The sequence below is a fragment of the Aulostomus chinensis genome, chromosome 2 (assembly GCF_037954235.1).
Source record: "Aulostomus chinensis isolate RoL2024-O1b breed Wild chromosome 2, RoL_Achi_v1.0, whole genome shotgun sequence".
Lineage (NCBI taxonomy): Eukaryota > Metazoa > Chordata > Actinopteri > Syngnathiformes > Aulostomidae > Aulostomus > Aulostomus chinensis.
In genome coordinates this window covers 24,283,594-24,304,324 of record NC_141321.1, presented here as the reverse complement: position 1 = coordinate 24,304,324, position 20,731 = coordinate 24,283,594, and the positions used below count along the sequence as shown (strand labels likewise).

At 43.5% G+C, this 20,731-nt stretch overlaps 3 protein-coding genes across 4 annotated transcripts; all 3 read left to right on the top strand.

Moving 5' to 3' along the window:
- The first annotated feature begins 5,152 nt into the window (after window positions 1–5,152).
- LOC147269530 (uncharacterized) lies at window positions 5,153–7,639 on the top strand. The gene is made up of 5 exons (XM_086195087.1): window positions 5,153–6,200; window positions 6,461–6,530; window positions 6,623–6,678; window positions 6,925–7,028; window positions 7,251–7,639. Exons 1-5 carry the CDS (start codon window positions 6,117–6,119, stop codon window positions 7,435–7,437), a joined length of 501 nt encoding a protein of 166 aa, XP_086051213.1. The 5' UTR covers window positions 5,153–6,116; the 3' UTR covers window positions 7,438–7,639.
- Window positions 7,640–11,476: 3,837 nt separating this feature from the next.
- cgref1 (cell growth regulator with EF-hand domain 1) lies at window positions 11,477–17,546 on the top strand. Of its 2 annotated transcripts, XR_015110245.1 has the most exons (8): window positions 11,477–11,878; window positions 12,723–12,828; window positions 13,201–13,275; window positions 14,315–14,388; window positions 14,649–14,773; window positions 14,923–15,024; window positions 15,531–17,227; window positions 17,458–17,546. XR_015110245.1 is itself a non-coding variant. In XM_086186315.1 (7 exons), the coding sequence occupies exons 1-7, from the start codon at window positions 11,869–11,871 to the stop codon at window positions 15,762–15,764; spliced, it is 726 nt and encodes a 241-aa protein (XP_086042441.1). In that variant the 5' UTR covers window positions 11,477–11,868; the 3' UTR covers window positions 15,765–17,383. The 2 variants fall into 2 exon arrangements, 1 of the variants encoding a protein (XP_086042441.1); XM_086186315.1 differs by lacking the exon at window positions 17,458–17,546 and having other exon boundaries at window positions 15,531–17,383.
- drc8 (dynein regulatory complex subunit 8) lies at window positions 17,484–20,043 on the top strand. The gene is made up of 7 exons (XM_086186330.1): window positions 17,484–17,585; window positions 17,763–17,853; window positions 18,428–18,500; window positions 18,764–18,840; window positions 19,192–19,234; window positions 19,603–19,669; window positions 19,783–20,043. The coding sequence occupies exons 1-7, from the start codon at window positions 17,564–17,566 to the stop codon at window positions 19,896–19,898; spliced, it is 489 nt and encodes a 162-aa protein (XP_086042456.1). The 5' UTR covers window positions 17,484–17,563; the 3' UTR covers window positions 19,899–20,043.
- Window positions 20,044–20,731: the final 688 nt, after the last annotated feature.

Below are 20,731 nucleotides of genomic sequence, written 5' to 3'. Positions count from 1 at the left end.
CAAATGATTCTGACTCTTGCTGCAGCAATGATACCATCAACTTGTCGTCACCCGAGACCCGGTCCTGTTCTTGGCCCAAACTCTTTGTTTGTTGTTCCTCGCTTGTCATACTGTGCTGAGATGATGCTCCACACCGGAAATAATGAGTTCAATGCACACGGAACTTTGCTGTCTCCTACCCCCAAAACACGTGCTGATATTCTTGAGGGCCTCGCTGAAGGAATCCTAAAGTATACAGCAGATCCAAATGATGACCAGTCAGAGGAAGGGGCCAAGGCTCTGATACAGTCCCACCCATGTCTACTGGAGAAAGGCACTCGCAGTAGGTACTGTGGTTGGAAGCAGGACTAGAAAATAAAAATGATGAACTTCAGATCAAAGTTCAGGTATGTGTTTCATTTAATGTGCTCTCTGTTGTTCCCATCCTGAGCACCAAGTCTTTTGCTTCAACACATTTGTGCCAGTGCAGGGTGGTACAAGACATTAAATGTCAGGCCAACAGATTTATAGACTGGCATTTAATGTAAAACAACAATTCCTACTATTATCAGCCGAGCAGGACATCCTGAGGTTGCTGTCAACTCTCTGAAGAACAAACGGAAAGGCCAGGAAAAGCCAGCGGCCAACATCAAGAAGCCTTGGAAGACAGAGGTTAATTTCTGTCCAACCAGGCCCAGAGGTGAAGGAAGAGAGACTATGGAGGCAGAAAGGGGGGCTCTACTGACAGAGGTAAAAAAGAAGAGAAAGGATGAGGTTGAGATCAAGAAGATGATCCAGCATACCTTCTCGATCAGGAGGCAGGAGGTTCTCCAGGAGCCAGCAATTCCAGAGTTCCTAAACAGATGGCCAGCACTCTTTGATGTCAGTGAGGAACGTGTGAATCTGAAGTGTAGTAACTTGGTCTATCAGTGACCTTCTTTATGGACGGTTCAATCTGGATCCTGTCTGTGTTGTCTTTTACAGATCAACTTGGAGTTTATACCATTAACAACAGTACCTCTGACCTCCAAATTGCTTGGAGAACTGGACCATCGGACTGACGACCTGATCAAGGTTTTTAATGCCAAAGGTGGAGTTGCAGGAAGAAAGATCCCCACCATAATGGCCCAGATGGAGAATGTACGTGTTGTTTGTTGTTTTTTTCTGTCTAAACTGATCATCATCTGGTTTGTGCGACCATGTGAAATGTTTCAAATGTTTTTCTGGCCCTTTCAAAATGACAGTTTACTAAACCGGCTTAGACCTGTGTGAGCTTTACCTGAGTGGAGTAAAACAAGGTGATGGGGTGGTCAAGTGAGGAAATGTTGGTGACTTGATGAGCCTCAGCACCTGTGTGTTCACCTGTTTCTGACACTGACAGACATGGAATCAATGTTGGGTTGTTTTTGTTTGTTTGTTTTGTTTTTTTGTCCGTCTGTCCGTGTTTGTGGGGGCATCACTAGGATGCATGTAGGAGATTGCCTGCTTACCAACTCCAGCGCTGTGAGAACATTAAACAGAAGGAAGCCTTCTTTGAAAATAAGACAAGAAGGTGGACATGTTATTTGGAACTGTAACCAATACGAGACGAGACAGCAAAATGTAAAATTCTCCCCACGTCGGAACGAACCTCCATTTTTCATCATTTTTAAATGATGTGTCAGAGGAACCTACCGCAGACGTTCAGTACTTTACTGAGTCGTTGTCCTCCTTCTGCTCGCTGGGCCTTACAGGGAGTGATGGACGAGTGATGGATTATTGATGGAGGGATGGGCGGATCAATAAAGGGAGGAGAGAGGCCAAAAGTAGGCCACCCATCTGCTCCGACCCATCCATGAATCTGCTAGAACATTCAACTGGACGGAAAGAACGGCGAAAGGGAGGAGGACAGAAGGAAATTAGCTGAGGATTAATAACAGAACTCAAATGATGAGAGAAGGAGTGAACGGAGGACTGAAAGGAAGGACGTGAGGAATGTTTCCTTCCTAGAAGGTTCGTCATCAGGGAACGTTCCTTCATATGATCGCAACATGGCGCTCGTTAAAGGTTAGAGGAAGTTATCAGTCAGATTTCAGACAATATTCAAGATGTTCTCCCAGCGTTTGAGGGGAAGCTGTATGTGATGTTCTGGAAATGGGATGTTAGCAGTTGGTCGCCTGAAGGCTCCCGTACAGTCAGAAAGGAAAGACCTCAAAGACAAACGACCACAGGAGTCGTTCGTTCCAACCCTCTGATTCCACGCACTTTATTACCGATCAACACCAAAAGAAAAGTTTTTACAAGTTTTGCTCAAAAAACAAGACTATAACCGTCCAGTTTTCAGCTGGAGGCACATTCATGATTCTGTCTGCACCCGAGAGTGAAGCATTGAAAGGAAGAAAACATGTGGATGGCTGGACAAAGTTCTATGGACAGCAGAAATGTAGCGGTGCTGATGGAGAACCTTGTTGACGAGCACACAGCCGGCTCAGGGAACTTGAGACTTTTTCTTGCCGGTGGCAGCAGAGCTCAACCAGCTGTTGTGGATGGGAGCAGTGGTAAATACCTGTGACTGAACAGCCCAGGAAGAGACACGGATGCTGGTGAAACTCCTCCCCCACAGATGCTGGCTAAACTCCTCCCCCACAGATGCTGGTTAAACTCCTCCCCCACGGATGCTGGTTAAACTCCTCCCCAGTGCAGATCCAAGTCTGATGTTAGCAAGCAGGTTGACGGACTGAGAACTGCTAGAAATCCCTGGATGTTAGAAGCTCTGAGTTGGAGTGACTGAGATGAGAGTGAATGTCACAGTGACGGCTAGACTGAGTGATAGAGACGGCGGTCAGGACTCTGCCTGTGAAACAGTCCAGAATTCTGTATCTGAGTTCTGGGTGTTTGCTTTGACTTTGATCTGAGAACTGTGGCTTTGATCTCTGTGAAGCGCAGAAACCACGACGACGGTTTCCAGCCCATGATGCGTTCACATGTTTGATCTCAGACTTGTGTCTTTGAACTCTTTCATTCTGGCAATTCTGACGGGGTATATAGAGCACGCTCAGCCTCACCACCACTCATTGATCTCATCATTCAAGTGGACTGGACTAAACAGTGGAACTCTGCGATTCTAAGATGTCTCGATGGAACAGGAGGAGGAGGAATGGAGGACCAGCCTACTCAACCTACCCTCAGCTGACAGCCACACGTCTGCAGTTCGAAGCGAATGTGGTTGAGAGTGTGGAGCCTCAACCAGAGGAGGAGTTCATCGTCACACCACCACAACCTGAGACTCCCCCTGAGCAGCTGCAGAATCTGGAAGAGGTTGTGGTCGAAGAGGTTGTGATCCAGGCCACGGAGGAGGAGTTTCATTGCTTCGTGGAAGAAGCTAAACAGGAGCAGTTGCATCTGTTCTCACTGCAGGTGGCGGCCCTGAACCTGGAGATCGATCAGTTGAATGCACAGATCCGACAAGTGCAGCGAGAGGCTGACATCAGGCTGGAGAGGGAGCGTGAGGAAGCTGCCCTCAGGCTGGCCCAGGTTCAGCTGGACCTGGAGAACAAGCTGAACCAGGGTGTGCAGGAGAAAATCGCCATCCTGAAGGAAACGATGGGCGTAAAGGAATCTATGAAGGACATGATAGAAAAGAACAAGGACCTGCTCCTGACTGTGTCCCTGGAAAATGAGGCCTTACACTGCGAGGTGAACCTGCTGAAGCAGCAGACGGGCGACTACAAAAAGGAGGTGGAGCTCCAGATAGAAAAGACTCTGGAGTTCAAACACCAGTTGTCCCAGAAAATGGAACGGATGCTGGCCCAGTTAGTGGAGGAAAACGACAACATGAAGGCAGAGCTGGAACAGACGAACATGGAGCTGAGACAGGAGAGGGAGACGACATCCCAGCTGCTGCAGCGTCTCAGTGAGACTGAGAGGCTCCTCCAAGACGCCCAGAAGAAGAAGTCGAGGAAAATCAGAGGGTTTTTCTCATGTCTGTTCAGGCCTTTCAGGTCCAGGACCCGGCTCAACGACAGTGAAGACTAGTCAGTCTCTGCAGTTTCAGTGTCACCATTAAAAACACATTTATGATTCTAGTAAATCTGAGCATGTTATTCCATCAGTCTTTTTTTTCATTCATTAAAAGTGAAATGTTTGATAATTGACTCATTATCACTCCGTCAGGAACAATGTGGCATAGCAACAGGAAATGCTGTGATTGTTGACTATGAATGACAGCGATTCAGCACCTTTTCCCCTCACGGATGGTCGACTCTGAGCCCTGAAGCAGGAATGTCGATTCATTTGTACCTGCAGATACAGGGATGCGTTCCATTCGGGCCTGAAGGCCACCGAGGACCGACAGTTGTGGCTGTACTGTCAGAATAAGTTTGACGTTTAGAGGGCGGGGTCTTTTTCAGGGATCCTGGCGATGACGTCGTAGCAGTGGAGTGATGACAGGTTTACGTGACGAGCCCCTGGCTTGGTTTGGTCTTAACTCTGAAGTTCTGTTGCTGGATTAAAACTAAAACGTCGTGTCGGGGATGAAGAGACGCCGTCCTCCAAACGCTTCCTGTCAGAGCATCAAAGCTGACACTCGTCTCCACACACGCCGACGTCCTTAATAACCACAGATGCCAACAAAGCCAACTTTTGATGCAGATGTTTTCTAAAAGAAGAGCTGCTTCACTGTCCAAAATGTCACTTTTACTATGCCGGTACCACCTGATAATCAGCGCTCAGTCAGCTTACATTTTGGAGGTGGCCTCAAGTTCAGGAACAGATTTTGGTATCTTGATCAGAAAAGACCTGCTGGAGACAAACTTCATGGACGTTTAAACGTCAAAACACAGCCTCTTAAACACTTGAATTTACTTCCTGAGGTTTTCTTTTTTTGCTGACCTTTTAAAACTCCACGACACTCATTTTAAACTTGTGGTCACAGCGTTCTTGAGTCGTGGTCACGACACACTGGACGTTCCCTCGAGTCAAACAAATGACAGCTGTTGTTTTAATTTGTCCCGTCACGATGGCATAGCTTGGGTTGCCCGCCGCAGTCAGACCAGCCGGTCGCTGGTGCGCTGTCCTGGACCTTCAAGGGTTAAAACTGCCCATAAACTCACAAGATTGGTGTTGTAGAGTCAAATTACAATATCTCTAGTGTGAGCAGCGTGGTGATGTCATCACAGCAACAGCACCTGAATGACAACAAGAGACCGTCAGCTACAGCACCAACAGCTGTTTACTGCAGTACAGGTGCTGTATGTGGTACCTGAGTACACGTACTGGAGTGCTGGCTACAGACAGAAAACTAGGAACAGTTTGTGTTCTACTAAAAGTTTCTGTATTAATGTTTGCTCTCGTTCACGATCGGTCCAGAAGTAGAATCGATGCAAAGATGAGCTTCATCAAGCAACCCAGGCAGGACAGCCCTGCTCTTAGGTTCCTCAACAAGTCTCCACAGTTTGATTATTTACAGTCCTCAATAACAGCATTGTTTCATGTTGGGTTGGAGATCATGAGCCCAGTTCTCCAATCACGGCTCAATTCCAGTGACAGTTTTGTAACAATGTTCTTGTTGTTCCCAGGTCCAAGCCAGGCACCACAATGAGGTCAGAGCTTTAAAGAAGGAGCTGTATCAGACTCGTTCCTGCCGTAACTGTCTGGGACAGGAGCTGCAGGTCAAAGACAAGAGGTTGCTACATGCTGTTGATCGCATTCAGCACCTGGAGCAGCTCAACCAGGATGAGAGCCTGTTGGAGAGGGAGGAGCTCAGCCTCCAACTGGCCAAGGTGACACAGGAACGGGCCGAGATCACCAGGAAGTATGAGGTATGTTTGTGTTGACTGATGTGGTTCAACGTCAGATGTGAAAAGAGTGTCTAGCCTTGTTTACACCTGCACCAGAAGCCAAAGTGGGAACTCACTTGAGGAGTCCACTAGTGATCAGATCCATGAGGAGGATCTCTGTACCGGGTGTACACAGGTCTTCTGAGATGAAGGTCACCACCAACAGACCATGACTGGAGCCTGGAAATGTGGATCAGATTATAAACCCAAGGTGGGAGCATTAAGATTATAATTCTCTTTTTGTTGGCTTTCTGTCTTTTCTACTAGGACTTACAGAGAAAACAGGATTTGAGAGAGTCTGCATTCAATCGCCAAACAGCCATGGAACAAAGAAAGGCTGCCACAGCCCAAAACACATGTTGTTCTCTACAAGAGCAGATAGAGCAGTTAAACAAGGACCTACAAGTGAGTTGGAGGAGCAGTCAATCTGACCTCACGTCGTCCCAACCTGCGTCCAGTTTCTGGGCGTTTGAGGACATAAATGATCACGTTGAATAATTAGTCGTTAGCACAGGTTACCCTTGCTGGAAGGCTGAGTGAATGTTGAGTGAACCGAATATTGGAGATTGATTTTCCTCATCAGCTTTGGGTCAACATTTGTAATGTGTGTGATGCTGGAATACGGAAGAATCCTTCAGTAACTTCATGTGTTGTTCATCAAACAGGATCGAGACAGAGAGCTGGAACGGAGGAATATTTACTTCCAGAAATTCACCAAACCTTCCACCAACAGAGGTATCAAACATAATCTCCTGAGTGACTCAGCTGTTCTGGATCTTCTCAGTTGACACTGATGGCTCATTATCTGAATCCTTTCTCTTTGACAGGGAGAAAAAACATGGGGCTTCAAACAGAGGAATCTCTCCTTTCACCCACGGAGGCTGTGAGTATTGTAGACATTCAACATGAGGAGCCTGGCCAGAGATTTAATTTATTGTTTCAGAACTTGCATGACATTTTCGAGGTCTACCTTGTTGATTATGCTGAGTTTCTAAGTCCTGTTCTTTCCTCTTGATTCCTTTTTCACATGTTTACTCACGACAACAGGAGCCTTTGGCAAGTGGATATCCTGGACACCCTGGACCAGCTTCCACTGTAACACTCACTCATGGTCGTGTCTGATTTACAGGAACAGAGACCAAGATGGTTCAGACAGAAGAGGAATTCCCTTCAGCCACAGAGGCTGGTAGTCTGGTGCCACTGCTGGAGGAGCAGAGGAGCTCTGGCAAATCAGTAAGTGATTCAAATCATTGGAACACGTGCATTTTTTTAGAGAGATGCACTTTTATTTTCTAAAGCTTGAACGTTGAATCATGCTGAGTGTTTTTACAAATCTCTGTATTTTTAAATACACACATTTTGACACGTAAAGCTTGGAATATTGAATAAAGCTGAATAGAACTCAGACATTTCTGATCTCTGATGAACCTTTTCTACTTTTGTCTTGTGCTTCAGGATTCAACCGAATATCCAGAGGTCCCAGTCGAGGGAAACAACTGTCCAGACCCTGATAACCAAAGACAGAGAACAGAAGAGAGGACAGCAGACGCCTCACCAGAGACAGGTCATGAGAGCCAGACGTCCCCCTCGTCATCTGGGTCTAGGGAACTACCCAGACCTGTTGAGGAACACCCAGATTTAGCCACAAGTGGCCCAGATTCATCCGTAAGTACATCTTCAGAGATGTTGATGTAAACCTGCACTGTGGGAGACCCGCCTACTGGAACCTGGACAAGGAGACAGCAAAAAAAAGTCAAAAAAAAAAGTCTTCATTCACATTGTAAGTTGGCAGTTTGGTATCATGACACGGTTCATGATCCCCTGATACGGTATCAAAGAGTTCATCAAGCACTGACCTCTGTCTTTGTCTCTGTCTATTTATGTATTTTACATTTTGTTTATATTTATTTTTGATCATTAAAAATGGATCCTGTAAAATGATGGCCTCCAGTCCTGTTTCATGGTTCTGTATCAGAAGTGATTTGGGTCTTTATTGTGTTTTATTTACATTTCTAGAGGAATTATCTAAATGACTCTGGTTTTTATTGTCTTAAATACATTTCCAGGTTAATTATCTTGGTCCTATTTTTACTCCATGGAACCCCCAGTCCATGGGGACTCATTCTTTCCCTCACTAGAAGAGGTCCAGATGTATGAACATGATGATCAACAACACTGGTGATGAAGGAAACTTCAGCCAATCACAGGTCCCACCACTGTTTTTTCATCTCAGCACCTGAAACAAAGTGGCTGTGCAGGGGGAGTTGTTAGGAGGAGTCAGACTGTAAGGCTCTATTTGTTTGGTGAGTGATGGTTGAAATAAGAAGATAAGATTTTCAGACTTGTTTTTAGACCCAAACGCCTTGATAGCGCAAAATAAATTGCTTTTATCTTCCATATTAGGAGCTGTGTTTTTACAGTGACCTTGTGACCTTTAGTCTACTACTAGTACTGGGCTCCATGTGCAGAGAGTCACTGCACTGAACTTGTGCTGGAGGTCTGAGTCCCTTTAAGTCAGGATCATAATTTATATCTGGCCTCACAAAGTCCCTGTTACTAATGAAAACCCTTGGGTGGGAATATTTCATCAGTTGAAGTCAATAATCTCACCTGAACCACATCTTCCACCATCCCTCACTGTCTGTCTGATTGTGAGAGTCTGAGTGTCACGTACCACGGTTGGTGAAGCCTCCAGATATCAACCTACTGGAGTTCATTCTCTGTGTCTGGAATCGTCCACATGTATGACTTGATATTAAAAGCTAGCATGATCCCATGTCAATGAGCTCTGACTCAATGGAAAGGTGAAGTCTGACCTTTCCAGAGACACCAAGCTTGGTAATGTTGGACTTTCTGGGCCCAAACAGCCCTGGGAGAGTTGCCTCAGCTTTCAGCTGAATTCAGGGGAGCAAAAAGCAGCAAAAACCTTCCTAAATCTGAACCTGGAGCAAACACAAGTCTCTGGTGCTTTCTCTCTGGACCAAGAGCAGATAGGAAGGTCACAACTGAAAGATAAAACTAGAATAAATAGTAGGAGAAACTGAATGAACAATTAAGAGGGATAAAAAGGGGAGAATACGTAGTTAAATGAAGAGCATTTATTTAAAGAAACATTTTGTATAAAAAAAACATTGATATTAAAAACATACATTAAACCGTTGCACCACAAATTCAACATTTCATTACAAATTTGCAATGAAAATGTTTTTATTATTTCAAACAAACAACAAAAAGTACTTCGGAATGAAAGGATAAAAAGTCAACTCATTAAACAAACAAACAACTGAAGGAACTTTCAAAATCAAAGATAAAAGGAAAAAAAACTAAATCTCTGAGATTAAATAAAACAAAACCAACCGACCAAAGAAAGTGTGTCAACTTTTCCCTTCCAATTTGTTTTGAAATAAAGTTCATCTTAATTCTGTCTCCTCTTTTCTAATGGCGAACAAAAGGAGAACTTCAGAAAATAGACCTCTGATTCTGGACCCTCCAGGGGCAGACCACATAGGGACAGCAGCATTGAGAGATCCAGATGTCATCACGGGGTAGGGTTAGGATGGGAGTAGTCGAGGGTTACAACATGGGACCCCTGTCATCTCCTCCAGTGTCCACAGCAATGTCCCTGCTCTCAGGAGAGAAAAGGCTGCATGGTCCTTCCAGCCCTGGAGCCCCAAATCCTCCCAGTCCCAAATAGGCTGGTGAGTGTGACAGCGCCTTTGTGGCTCCACAGTCCAACCATGATTCTCCACTGAAGCTTCATATTTTCTGATATTTTCAATATTTTCAATGAAAATAAGATCAGAACAAGATTCAACAAGTCAACAAAAGATGGTGTGCCAACTGAACATAAAAAGTAAAAGCAACCTTTCAACCTGAGAGGACCAAGAAAACCTAGGAGCTGAAGGAACAGTTTATTGAGCAAATGACAACAAATAACTAGACCCTGTGTTCGTGACCCAAGGGTCAACAAAGGGGGACCTATTCAAACACAGACCAGGCCTACAGTTCTCAGTGAGAGCCTTCATGCTGGTTTTAATATCCTACCTGCATGTTCCTGTCAAACCAACAGGCTGAGCCCCATTGACAAAAGCCTGAACAGGGGGGTCTTCTTTTGCATGGAAACTATTTGGAGTTCCAGATTCTCACAACTTTCTTCCAATTCAAACTTCCTGCTTTCACAAAAGAGTAAAGTTTCCATTCTTCTGTCCTCCTAGAGTGCACGGGCCAGCCTGTGGGGCTGTGACAGAGGAATAACCCAGGTTCAGGACTGGAAGCTGAGCTGTGGCTGAATGCATCAGTCGGTCCTGAACACTGGAGTCTGATGAAGACCATTCAGTCAGGAGCACTTCTGAGCTTCTTGGCCCTGCTGGGCCTCAGTGGAAGAAAACTCCTATTAAATGTATTCGCTGATGGGTTTTGCCATTTTGACAAACGCTCAAAAGAATGTTTCCTAGCAACAATATGACGACACTATTGGTTGGCAATGCATCCTGGGAAATAGAAGTCTCTGCTCAGCTTAAAACTGCGACTGAGGAACTTATCTGGGCCAACAAGTGAGTGAGAATGCACGAATGTGTTCTCATGGTCAGAATCGAGCTACAGCCCTCAGATCTGTTGGTTCTTTGCAGTTATATTCGATGAACTATAACTGAGTCACTGATGCGGAGCGGCTTTTGTAGATTTGGGATGTAAATGTGCTTTTAGCAGGTGCTGTTTCACCGGCTCTCAACTAAGATTGAAGCCACACTTAGACCTCCAAAACCTCAAAATCTTACCAAATATATTTTGTCAAATTCACAGTGAAGGTGCATGTTGTCATCTGATTAGTAACGTGTCTATGAATCAATACAGATTTAGTTTTATTAGGGTTACATTTGCATTAAAATCTTAACAAGCAAAATACAAAACCCAACATAAAATGGAACCTTAAGTCATCGGCTGTTCAAGGCTGTAAGGATGTAAAACTATGAATAACTTGTTTTGAGCGTCGCACAACTCCTGTGTGGATCTGACTTCAATTTCACTATCTGAATTTGAACCATTTGATTAAGACAATTGGAAAGTTGGAAGTTCTTATTAGCAGAGGGCTAACTGGAGTCATCCAGTTTTTCCAGCCTATGTCAGTGTGCATCTTCCCGGTCTGACAATCTCCCCACATGCATGAACTCCATGTACTGTGAAATGCAGACAAATGTACCTGGTGGCAGGGAAATTAAGGAGCACTGTGAAAACTTGTTTGGCAAGAGCTTGAATGTAAGGTAAGTTCATTTGAGAAATATGGTGCACAGTAGCTTTAAACCTGAGTCTAAAAATGAGAAACTCAAGGAAAAGGCAGACAGGTGTTTGCCTCACCTGACATGCAGCCCACCTGGCCACGTCCGACCCTGCCTCAGCGACCACTGGCCGATCAGGCCTTCATGTAGCTGGACTGGGCTTAGTAAACCTTCATGATAAGCTTCCCCCCAAGAAATAAATCACTTCAGTGTCATCATGGCAGCTGCTGTCTAAAAACTACAACTATGGATGGTTTCAAGTTCATCTCTCATATATTTTAAAAGTGTAATGTCAATGCAGTTAAACGTTTTTCCTGGCTGTGGCTCATCCCTCACACCTGTAGATAACACACACACACACACACACACGAAGACTCCACCTTTCCCTCCCAACACTGCGTTTGATCGGGCTGGAACGAAGCTACAGCACGTGTGGTTTCAACCGTCTGAGCTGTCAAATCAGACCGCAGCTACGTTCCAACCCTACGTTCTCTCCGTACTAACCGGAACCCCGAACTGTCGGTGACGACGTGGCGAGGCGGAGATCCCGGGGATAGGAATCAAAGAGCGGGTGACGCCGCCCGCGCAAACTCCATACTGACACGACAGCGGCTCGGTTCTTCCACGTGGAACCCGTCATTGACATAAACAGTCGGTCTCCGTGGCAGCCGGGAGCGCGCGCCTCGCCGCCGTTGCGCAGTGCAGACCCGGAGGCGCGAGCAGGGCGGAGCGGCCGGAGGAGCTCTTTAGATATGAGCGTATAAATCTGCCTGTACCTGTTTGCCGTCCTCACGTCAACTATGCGGACAGGTAGGCTGAGTCTCCTAGTGACTACCGGGGTGGCGGCGCTGCTGCGTTTGCACTCGTGTGGACACATTGTACTCGTGATGCACATGGATGCGTCCAGCTGCTTCTGTGTAATTAAACGTGGATTTGTGGTCTAAAGAACTACAGTTCGTATTACGTGTGAGATCCTGCTGCACCGACCTAATGGTGTCGTGAGCGGTTGTGTGAGTAAGAGCTCGGTGTTTACAGTAACGTGGCTATTTTACTATTCCGTGCGTGGAATCACGGATAAAGCAGCGGACTGTTTCCGCCCCGTCCCGCAGTTTGACCCATGGCAACATTTTAAATGACTGTAAGCCCGTTTGATTGAAAAAGAGACGATCACAATAAATACGCTGGGCAAGTATTTATACATGAGTAACCATCAGGCATTGCTGCCCGTCTGTAAGACAAAATCGAGGGTTACAAAATCCTAGTGTGTAACAGCATTGGTTCTTTGAAGCAGTAGCAATATACTGTACAGTTGCCCTTTCTAAAGTAACATCCAGCCTCCACCTCTGATCAATGATGTCCCAAAATGTGTCCATTAAGATTCGAATTCTATTTGTTTCGCACTTCCAGACTTTGTGTAAAACCTTAATTTCATCTCTCAGACAGGAAGCAAAGCTATTTTTAACTCCTTGCTCCTGACATTTATTTTTAACCTATTGTAACTAAATCTTTACAAGACTTGCTGACTAACCTCAAGTCCAATACAGTGTAAGAACATATGTGTTCCTACCAAGGAGGCCTGACTGCTGCCTGCAGGTCGTGTCATGATGTTGGTGCAGATGTGAGTCTGAACGGTAGCACCACTGTGTGTTTATAGGTGTGTTGATGGAGGCTCAACTGAGCAGGTTGGTGCCATGTGTTCTGTCCATGTTCCTGCTCTTACACTTGTCCCGGGCTGCGCCAGGTCAACCTGGGTCACAAAGGTAACCACATGCCCCTATCGCCTGGGTCGCTCCGGTTTGGTCACCGATTTCGCTTTCACACGGTTCAAGTTGTAATGATGTGTAACAGTTAGATTATTGACACAAGTGATACGTTTACACAATAAAGGCTTGTGATGTTGAGCACCTAATAACACCGGATGCTTGAAATGACCTTTTGAAAAAGAAAATTAAAGAAAGTGAAACAGCGAACTCTTTTGTCATATTTTCTTTCACCCCTAATTACTTTTATTCTGTTTATTTAGAAAAATAAAAGAAACAGAGTTATCCAAGTCATTTATGTTTTGTCATGCCTGGATGTTAATAATGAACAGCAGTTATATACGTGGTATTTGTATTCTTTTCATGCCACAGAGAGGAACCAGACAATTCCAAAATGCCTTCCGGAGCTCTTGTCAATCCCTTTGGCTTTGGAGAGGAGGAGCGAGGGTGAGTGGAGGCCCTAATTCATTTTGAAATTGCTTTTCGGAATAGAAGATTGAGGAGGACATTTCCTGAGTAACCTCTGAGGAGGGTTGTGGGGAAGCTGTTTTGTGGGTGAAGCAGTGGTTGTCTGGTCACTCTCTGGACTTTGGCTGCTGGCTTGTGCTAATGATGTGGCCTGCGCTTTAGACTGATAAGATGTGGCAGAACACTGCTACTTGTTGTAATCATTAAACATTTTTCCTTTATCGACACAGAGAAACTATTGTTTACAGTATTCATATCACACAGGCTTACTTCAGGTGAAATGAGGCTGTTAGCTGAAGTTTCCTGAGTATATGACAAATATTTGTTTGAATGAAATAAGAAAGCAGTACAGATACAAAATTGTTTGTTGGGAAAACTAACTCATCACGGATCCAACTTAACCTTTCACCTCTAACGGTAACACAGTGGGGGATCTTTTTGACATTTGCATGTACCAGCTTTCCGAACACAAAGTTACAAAGACGCTCATTAAATGACAGGCACCTCTTCCTGGTAGGTTAAGGGTTCAGTTTTATTCTCAGGAGTTTAGTATCTCGCCATCTTGTGGCTAATTATTTTACAGCATCACAATAAGGACTACTGGTTAGCCTTATCTTCTAGAATCAATGTAGGCTACTAAAATACTTAGTCACACTAGATACTGGTATTTAACTTTGCCAAGGAGGTCATGTGATCAGCAGCATGGTTGTGTCTGTCTTTTAGCAGGATAACTCAAAAAGTTGTGGATGGATTAGATGAAAGAATTCAGATTGAGGAATCAATTTGATTTTGGAGTTCATCTGGATCTGATGCGATGATGATGAGCTCTGCCAGTGTCCTTAATGGAATCGTTTTGTCTGTCGCTTCTGTCTCTTTAGTCATCGCTGTCTTTATATCTGTAAGCAGTCGCTAAACTTTGATTCAACCCCAAGACTTAATGATATGAAAAAAATCTATTTGGTCTCAATAATTGCCTTTCAAAGTTTAAGAGATGTGCTCTGTTGCTGTGTTACTGTAGGTTGCTGAAGAGTTACGTTAAATCCAGTCTGAAGGATGGTGAAGGAGGACCAGAGATCAACACCTGGGAGCAAGGTAGACACGTCCAGCTGACGGAGTGGCATCTATTTAAGCTCCCACGCTGGACTTTGAACAACATGTTACCAAGTATAGGCAACTCTGCTGATGCAAGAAACTGTGAATGTATTCAGAATTGAATATTAGCATCAGTTGTGGCAGTCATGTTCACCTGTGACACTGCAGCTGTGTGTGTATGTGTGTGTGTGTGTGTGTGTGTGTGTGTGTGTGTGTGTGTGTGTTTGGTGTTAAACATCCTTCTTCTCCTGTTTTGTCAGAGGTATTTTTCCTCTTTGGTCTCTATGACTATGACCGCAGTGGATTTTTGGATGGCTTAGAGATGATGAAGTTACTTTTTGACTTTAACTCCCATCATGCAACTGGAGCACAGGCCAATGAGAAGGTGAGAAGTGGCTGTAGATGTGTGTGTGTGTGTGTGTGTGTGTGTGTGTGTGTGTGTGTGTGTGTTTATATACTACATGTTCATATCTAAAACCTGCCTGTTTTTTGGCCCCTTTGTGTGTGTTAAGTTTTTCATTTTTGTTAATTCAGGTGGTGTCCATGGTAGATTTCTTACTTCAGACTCAGGATCTCAATCAGGATGGCCTGTTGGCCCCATCGGAGCTGCTGTCCCCTCCGTTAGCTCGTACACAGGTACCCAACACACACACACGCATGCACGCACGCATGCACGCACACACGCACACACACACACTTTCTCCCCACATAACAGAGCAAAAGCTTTTCTGTATCACCTCTGTGATGGGAAATTGCCATAATATTTAACCCCAGCCATGTACATCTGAATCAAAATTCATAATTATTTGAATAGTTCCAATAGTAAGTGAGAACCCTGTAGCCAACAACAGCAAACCAGGTTAGACTCTTCACATAAATAGACAGATAGATGCTATGTATTCAAACTATGCACATGCACTATTACAGTATTATACATAAGGAGAGTTTATCAAAATCAAAAAATTATGTTGGAATATTTGTTTTATTGAGCCAGGACACATGATGGTCTTTTCCCTGTTTTTTTTTATTTTTTTTTATTTTTAGTCAGTGTTTATTTTTGCTGAACTAAGCTGCACTTGATTTAATCTCAGTTTCATTTTTGCTGACTGCAGTAATGTGAGCTGGTACTTTCTCCTTCTAAGGAATCTGGAAACAACCAGGCACTCCATCAGGATCAGGACGTAGTATTGGAGGAGAAGCTGTCACATCCCCTGTCTGACCAGGAGGCAGCAGGAGAGAAGGAGGAGCCTCTTGAAGAGAGTCAGCCCATACAGGAAACAGATGGACAGAATGGACATCAAGACCGAGAAGCCCCTGCAGCAGAACAGAGGCATGAACGGGAAGTCCCTGTACATCAGGGGCAACCAGAGATATGAACACACACTAAAGACACACACACCCACACACACACCTGCAGAAGACTGATGAGACCTGAGTGGATTTTTTTAATCTGCTTCTCAACAAATGGTCTGAGAGGCTCCATCACCTTTGTCTGCAGATGGTTGATACATGAAAAGATGTTTAAACTATTCCTGTTACTGTCCTGGAATGCTCTTGACCAGTACCTGTTGGTTTGACGAATCAATGCAACGTTTCTTAAACATGGGAAAGAAGGAAAACTTCTTTAAATTCTAAATGCAATATTATCCTTTCGTAAAGCAGGAGCCATTATGAGTAGGGATGAATACTTCTGAGCATTTTTCTTTACCAAGCAAGCAAACACATCTCATTTTAAAACATTAGAAAGTTGGTTAGGCTTCAATCATATTTATTTCATTTTTTTTATCACCATATCTGAGTTGCGTTTACTTTTGCGTGTTCTTCTCTATAGGGATATTGTTTACACTATTGCCTGCGTACTTTCTGTACCTTTACATCCAGGGTTGTTCTGCTGGATTGTTCAGTCTAACACCCTGTAGTTATGCAACAGCAGGATGTGGACTATTTGCTAAATTTGTCTTTGCAGGTGTTTCAGCCAATGCGCTGACGTTCACTGTTCTACAGTGAAATTAATTAGTCTTCCTAAAGATTTTTTTTTTTTTTTACAGTTTTTATTGTTTTTTGCACAACCAAAACAGCAGGAGCACAACTTAAAGAAACAAGATGAAGTAAACAGTAAAACACGAAATTAGAGAATTTTTAAGTGAATGAAGGAAATCAATCATGATCTCATCATTTCTAATTAAATAACACCAAGCAATTTGGATTTTCTTAACCCCAAATTATATTGCCTTGAAGCAGTACAATCCAGTAATATTTCATTTACATAAGGGTGTTAATGAAAATCAATCTGCTGAGAAACATGAAATTTGTTCCCACCTCATGTATTTCAGCCGCCATTGTTAAGAAAACGTGCTGCAAATGTGTCAGCCTTTGAAATATCAGCACATAATTCACAAATTCAGTCTGTAACTTGAGATGTGATATAAATGAAGATACTATTCGCTGTAATTATTTTTTAACCGTTTATGTACTTACATAGAGCTTTGAAAAAAAAATAAAGAATCTTCTGTCATTTTTTGCCTTTCATTCTGTTTCCCACAACAAGACACGAAATGAAATGGAAGCATAAATGTGCTCAAACAAAATAACCTGGAAATTAAATCATCAAATGTGAATAAAACAAGCGACGCTGAGGAAAACAAGTAGATTGCAGTGAAGGATGTTTGCTGATTGGTGTCTTGAGTTCATGCAGGGAGGTGTTTCTAATATTTGGTCCATCCCAATTAAGAAGTTGTTGTAACACTTGGCCAAAGTTGTTCCCGCCGAATGTTTCGTTCCTTACAGTCAGCATGCTACTTGAAAATCAAATCTGTGTATTTGCCTATTTCAGGCAAAGGTACGTGTTTTGTTCGAGCACCGTTTAATCATCAATTGCTTTTGCATCTGATCGGCACCGTGGACTTCAACGTATCCATACCACAACCATAACTCTTTTAATGACTCGTCTTTTAATTAATCAAATCTCTTGATTCGCTCAAATTTTCCAATGAACTCAATTCATTTTTAGAAGTGTGTGTGTGTGTGTGTTTGTGTGTGTGTGTGTGTGTTAATTTCCATTCCTCTCAGCTACACGTAGGTGCCACCGTGGAGCGCGACGAGGCTCACTACTGTCAGTAGATCCTCTGAAGCCTAGAGTCGGTTGCTAGGCAACGTGAAGACAACCGGAAAAATCATGGCGGACAAGCAAAACGCAGGTCCGAACGAGTTAGACAATAGCGAGCTGCGCTTTGATGTTCAAACAATTGTGGAAGTTTTTTACGTGCTCGTAGTGGGTTTGCTGTTGAACTGGCTTCAAAGCTACTTCAATAACGAGAAGTAACCTGTGTATACTCTCATTTCTGTCGTTGTTTTTCCTCTGTTTCTTCCACCAGAGGTCATAAAGTTGGTGTCAGCGGCCCGAAAGAAGATCCGACAAGCCTTTGAAGCGTTTGATGACCAGTGTAACAACACAGTGGATGTCCGGTGAGATCCCGACCAAAGATCTCCCCTGCTTTTCAAATAGACTCGTACTTACTCAGCACAGTCTGTCAAGGATAGCTGTTTATCTTATTTGTAGAATAAATAATGGGATGTAAACGTCAGATGAAATTTTAACAGATTAATAAACTCAAGCAAATATTTATCCCATGAGACTTGAAGACAAAGACAAAAGGCGTAAGACTTCATCGTCACATCATCATGGTGTCCGAAATGCGAAATATAGACATGATCAAGATAATTATTCGAAATTTAATTATTCAAACGAGCAGAATTTTTTTTCATGAAAAAAAAAATTCATTCAGAAAAACTGGTATGTTTTTCTCAGGTGAATGTAATTCACCTCCTAAAAACCTAAGTAACAGTCTTGGTCTTTGATTTGAAGTTCCTCAGTGTCATAGCAGGGATGTTATTGACATAGAAAAATTCATTTTCCATTAAAATATTCTCGTAAAATAGAAGAGGCTATTAAATGCAGTAAAAAAAAGAAGGTGTTTCTTATTTTGCAGCCCAGTAACACAGCTTTTCCAATCCTTTGCTTGCTTTGTTTGTTTTTCAGGGAGATCAGCACTATCATCTATTCCCTGGGTCGCTTCCCCAGTCAGGCGGACCTTCATAAGTTCATAGCTGAGGTCAGAACAGTATTTGTTTACTGATGATGTCTTGGATGAATAAAACATTTAATTGAACATACAATCTGACATTCTTACGCTCAATTATAGAAATTTTCATTTGTCACGTGTTATTGTCCTTCTGCCGGTACACATGGAGCTTTACAGCCACGATATTGAAAATGACCTTTCATAAAATAATATTGAGCAATATAACAAGTGACACTGAAGATATTAGATTTTGTCAGAAAGTAACAACGAGCAGCCTTGTCCTGTTGAACCAGGTGGAAGAGGACCATGCAGGATCCATCCACTGGGACAGGTTCCTTCCAGCCATGACCAAGGTGCTGCTGGAGAACAAGTAGGAACCGTCTGCTATCATATATGCATATTTGTAATGTTTGACATTCACTACTGAATCAGTGGGAATGCTGCTTTAAAACCGTGTGATGCAAACAGGTGCTTAAAAACATCTCATTAAAGTACATAACACAGTTTGGCTCTTCATGAAAGGCTGTTGCTGCACTGTTGCCTTGCCTTAAAGCTATAATAATGTCGAATTTTATAACAACACTGTGTTTATGACACAGGTGTCACTGGTCATAATAACAGCAAATTATCACTTAGCGTAGTTTACTCACACATTTGGTTTTAAGTTTGTCCCCAAGAAATTGATTGTGTGTGTGTGTGTGTGTGTGTGTGTGTGTGTTAGGTTCCCTCCCATATCAGAGGATGTTCTGCTTCAAGCCTTTGAGGTGAGACCAGCAGCTGTTCCTCCCTATGCTTCAGCATGACACCTTACTGTTGTTGTAACAGCCATTAAAACCAGTCAGAGAGAGCCTGACCAGTATAGCGGCGTGGCCGATAATAGCGACCAATATCAGCCTATCATTGATACATCGGTCGGTATCAGCGTGTGTCTTGTTCTGTGTAGGGATGGAAACTTTCTATTGTTTTACTGAACCCAATTCGGTGAAAGATGCTCATCATCATTGTTGGGTCAGCCCCCAAAATCCTGCTCTGGTTGGGCAATAAAGTAAACTGTACTGTGTAACATATCATATGTATATCTGCAGAGGTTCTGATGATTGAGATCATTAGTTCCGGTGCTGATGGTTTTCAGGTTCTGGACAAAGGTAAGAGGGGATACTTGGAACCAGAGGAGCTGACAAAGTACATGACACAGGAAGGTAAAGAAGCACTTTTCACTTTTTACACTGTTAGTAGCCAGAATTGTTTTCTTTTAAGCTGAAAAGCAGAATTCCCCTCACTTCCTGTGTATGCCCTGCTGTCCCCAAACCAGGCGAGCCCTTCACCCAGGAGGAGATGGAGGAAATGCTGACAGCACTCACTGACCCTGAGAAGAACCAAATTGATTACAAAGACTTAATTAGCCAGCTGGCCATAGACGACATGTAGTGTCTCACTGTGTCACTTTTGAAAATGATGCACATCCATAGGACTGTGTTTGCTGTCCTTGGTCACTCATATGGAATGTTTTTTCTTGTACCCGCTTGTCACTAAGAGAAGGTTTGTTAGATAAATGAACAAAACTTAATTCTGACTTTGATGTTTTCAGACTTAATTTACCTTTTAACCTTTAGAAAACCTCTCAGTGCTGGAGCAAAATGTCTGACACTTCAATGAAAGGTGCAGAGCATTTCAGATATAGCAGGTGTTCATTTGAATCCTGTGCCCTCTGACTGTTGCTCTGTTTGTGCTGTCCCCATGTGCTTCAGGTGTAATTAGTTTTTCAACACAACAGCATCTTATGTGCAGATACAGTTCAACTGGTTTTGTTGGCGGAGGGGATTTGCTCTCTCAAATAAGGTGGTAAAACCCTCCACACTAAAGAGCCACATTGAGATCGAATTCATTTTGTACATCTGAAATAGTTTATTAGATTTTATAGATAATTTGGCATCTTTTAAACAGGGCCTGGCAAGAAAAAAGTATAAATAAGAGGGCCTGAAGAGAAGGATGACAACCCCTAGTGTAAGATGGTTACTTGATGAGGTTATGAAGCCAACAATGAGCAGCAATCAATAACACCATGGAAGATGATCTCTGAACTATGGGCGGCATGGCCATAGTGTCCTTGAGCGAGACACTGAAACCCTTAATGCTCCTGATGGCCCTGTGATGGACTGGCAACCTGTCCAGGGTGAACCCCGCCTCTCACCCTATATCAGCTGGGATAGGCTCCAGCCCCCCCCCCCGTGACCCTTAACAAAGAAACAGGATAGAAAATG

Coding starts and splice junctions, on each gene's coding strand:
- drc8 (XM_086186330.1), top strand. CDS start 17,564: ATGGCGGACAAGCAAAACGCAG. Junction 17,586..17,762: donor GGCGGACAAGCAAAACGCAG/GTCCGAACGAGT, acceptor TTCTTCCACCAG/AGGTCATAAAGTTGGTGTCA. Junction 19,235..19,602: donor TTCTGCTTCAAGCCTTTGAG/GTGAGACCAGCA, acceptor GATGGTTTTCAG/GTTCTGGACAAAGGTAAGAG.
- LOC147269530 (XM_086195087.1), top strand. CDS start 6,117: ATGGAACAAAGAAAGGCTGCCACAGCCCAAAACACATGTTGTTCTCTA. Junction 6,201..6,460: donor AGTTAAACAAGGACCTACAA/GTGAGTTGGAGG, acceptor TTCATCAAACAG/GATCGAGACAGAGAGCTGGA. Junction 6,679..6,924: donor TCCTTTCACCCACGGAGGCT/GTGAGTATTGTA, acceptor TCTGATTTACAG/GAACAGAGACCAAGATGGTT.
- cgref1 (XM_086186315.1), top strand. Junction 13,276..14,314: donor TTTGGAGAGGAGGAGCGAGG/GTGAGTGGAGGC, acceptor GTGTTACTGTAG/GTTGCTGAAGAGTTACGTTA. Junction 14,389..14,648: donor GATCAACACCTGGGAGCAAG/GTAGACACGTCC, acceptor CTGTTTTGTCAG/AGGTATTTTTCCTCTTTGGT.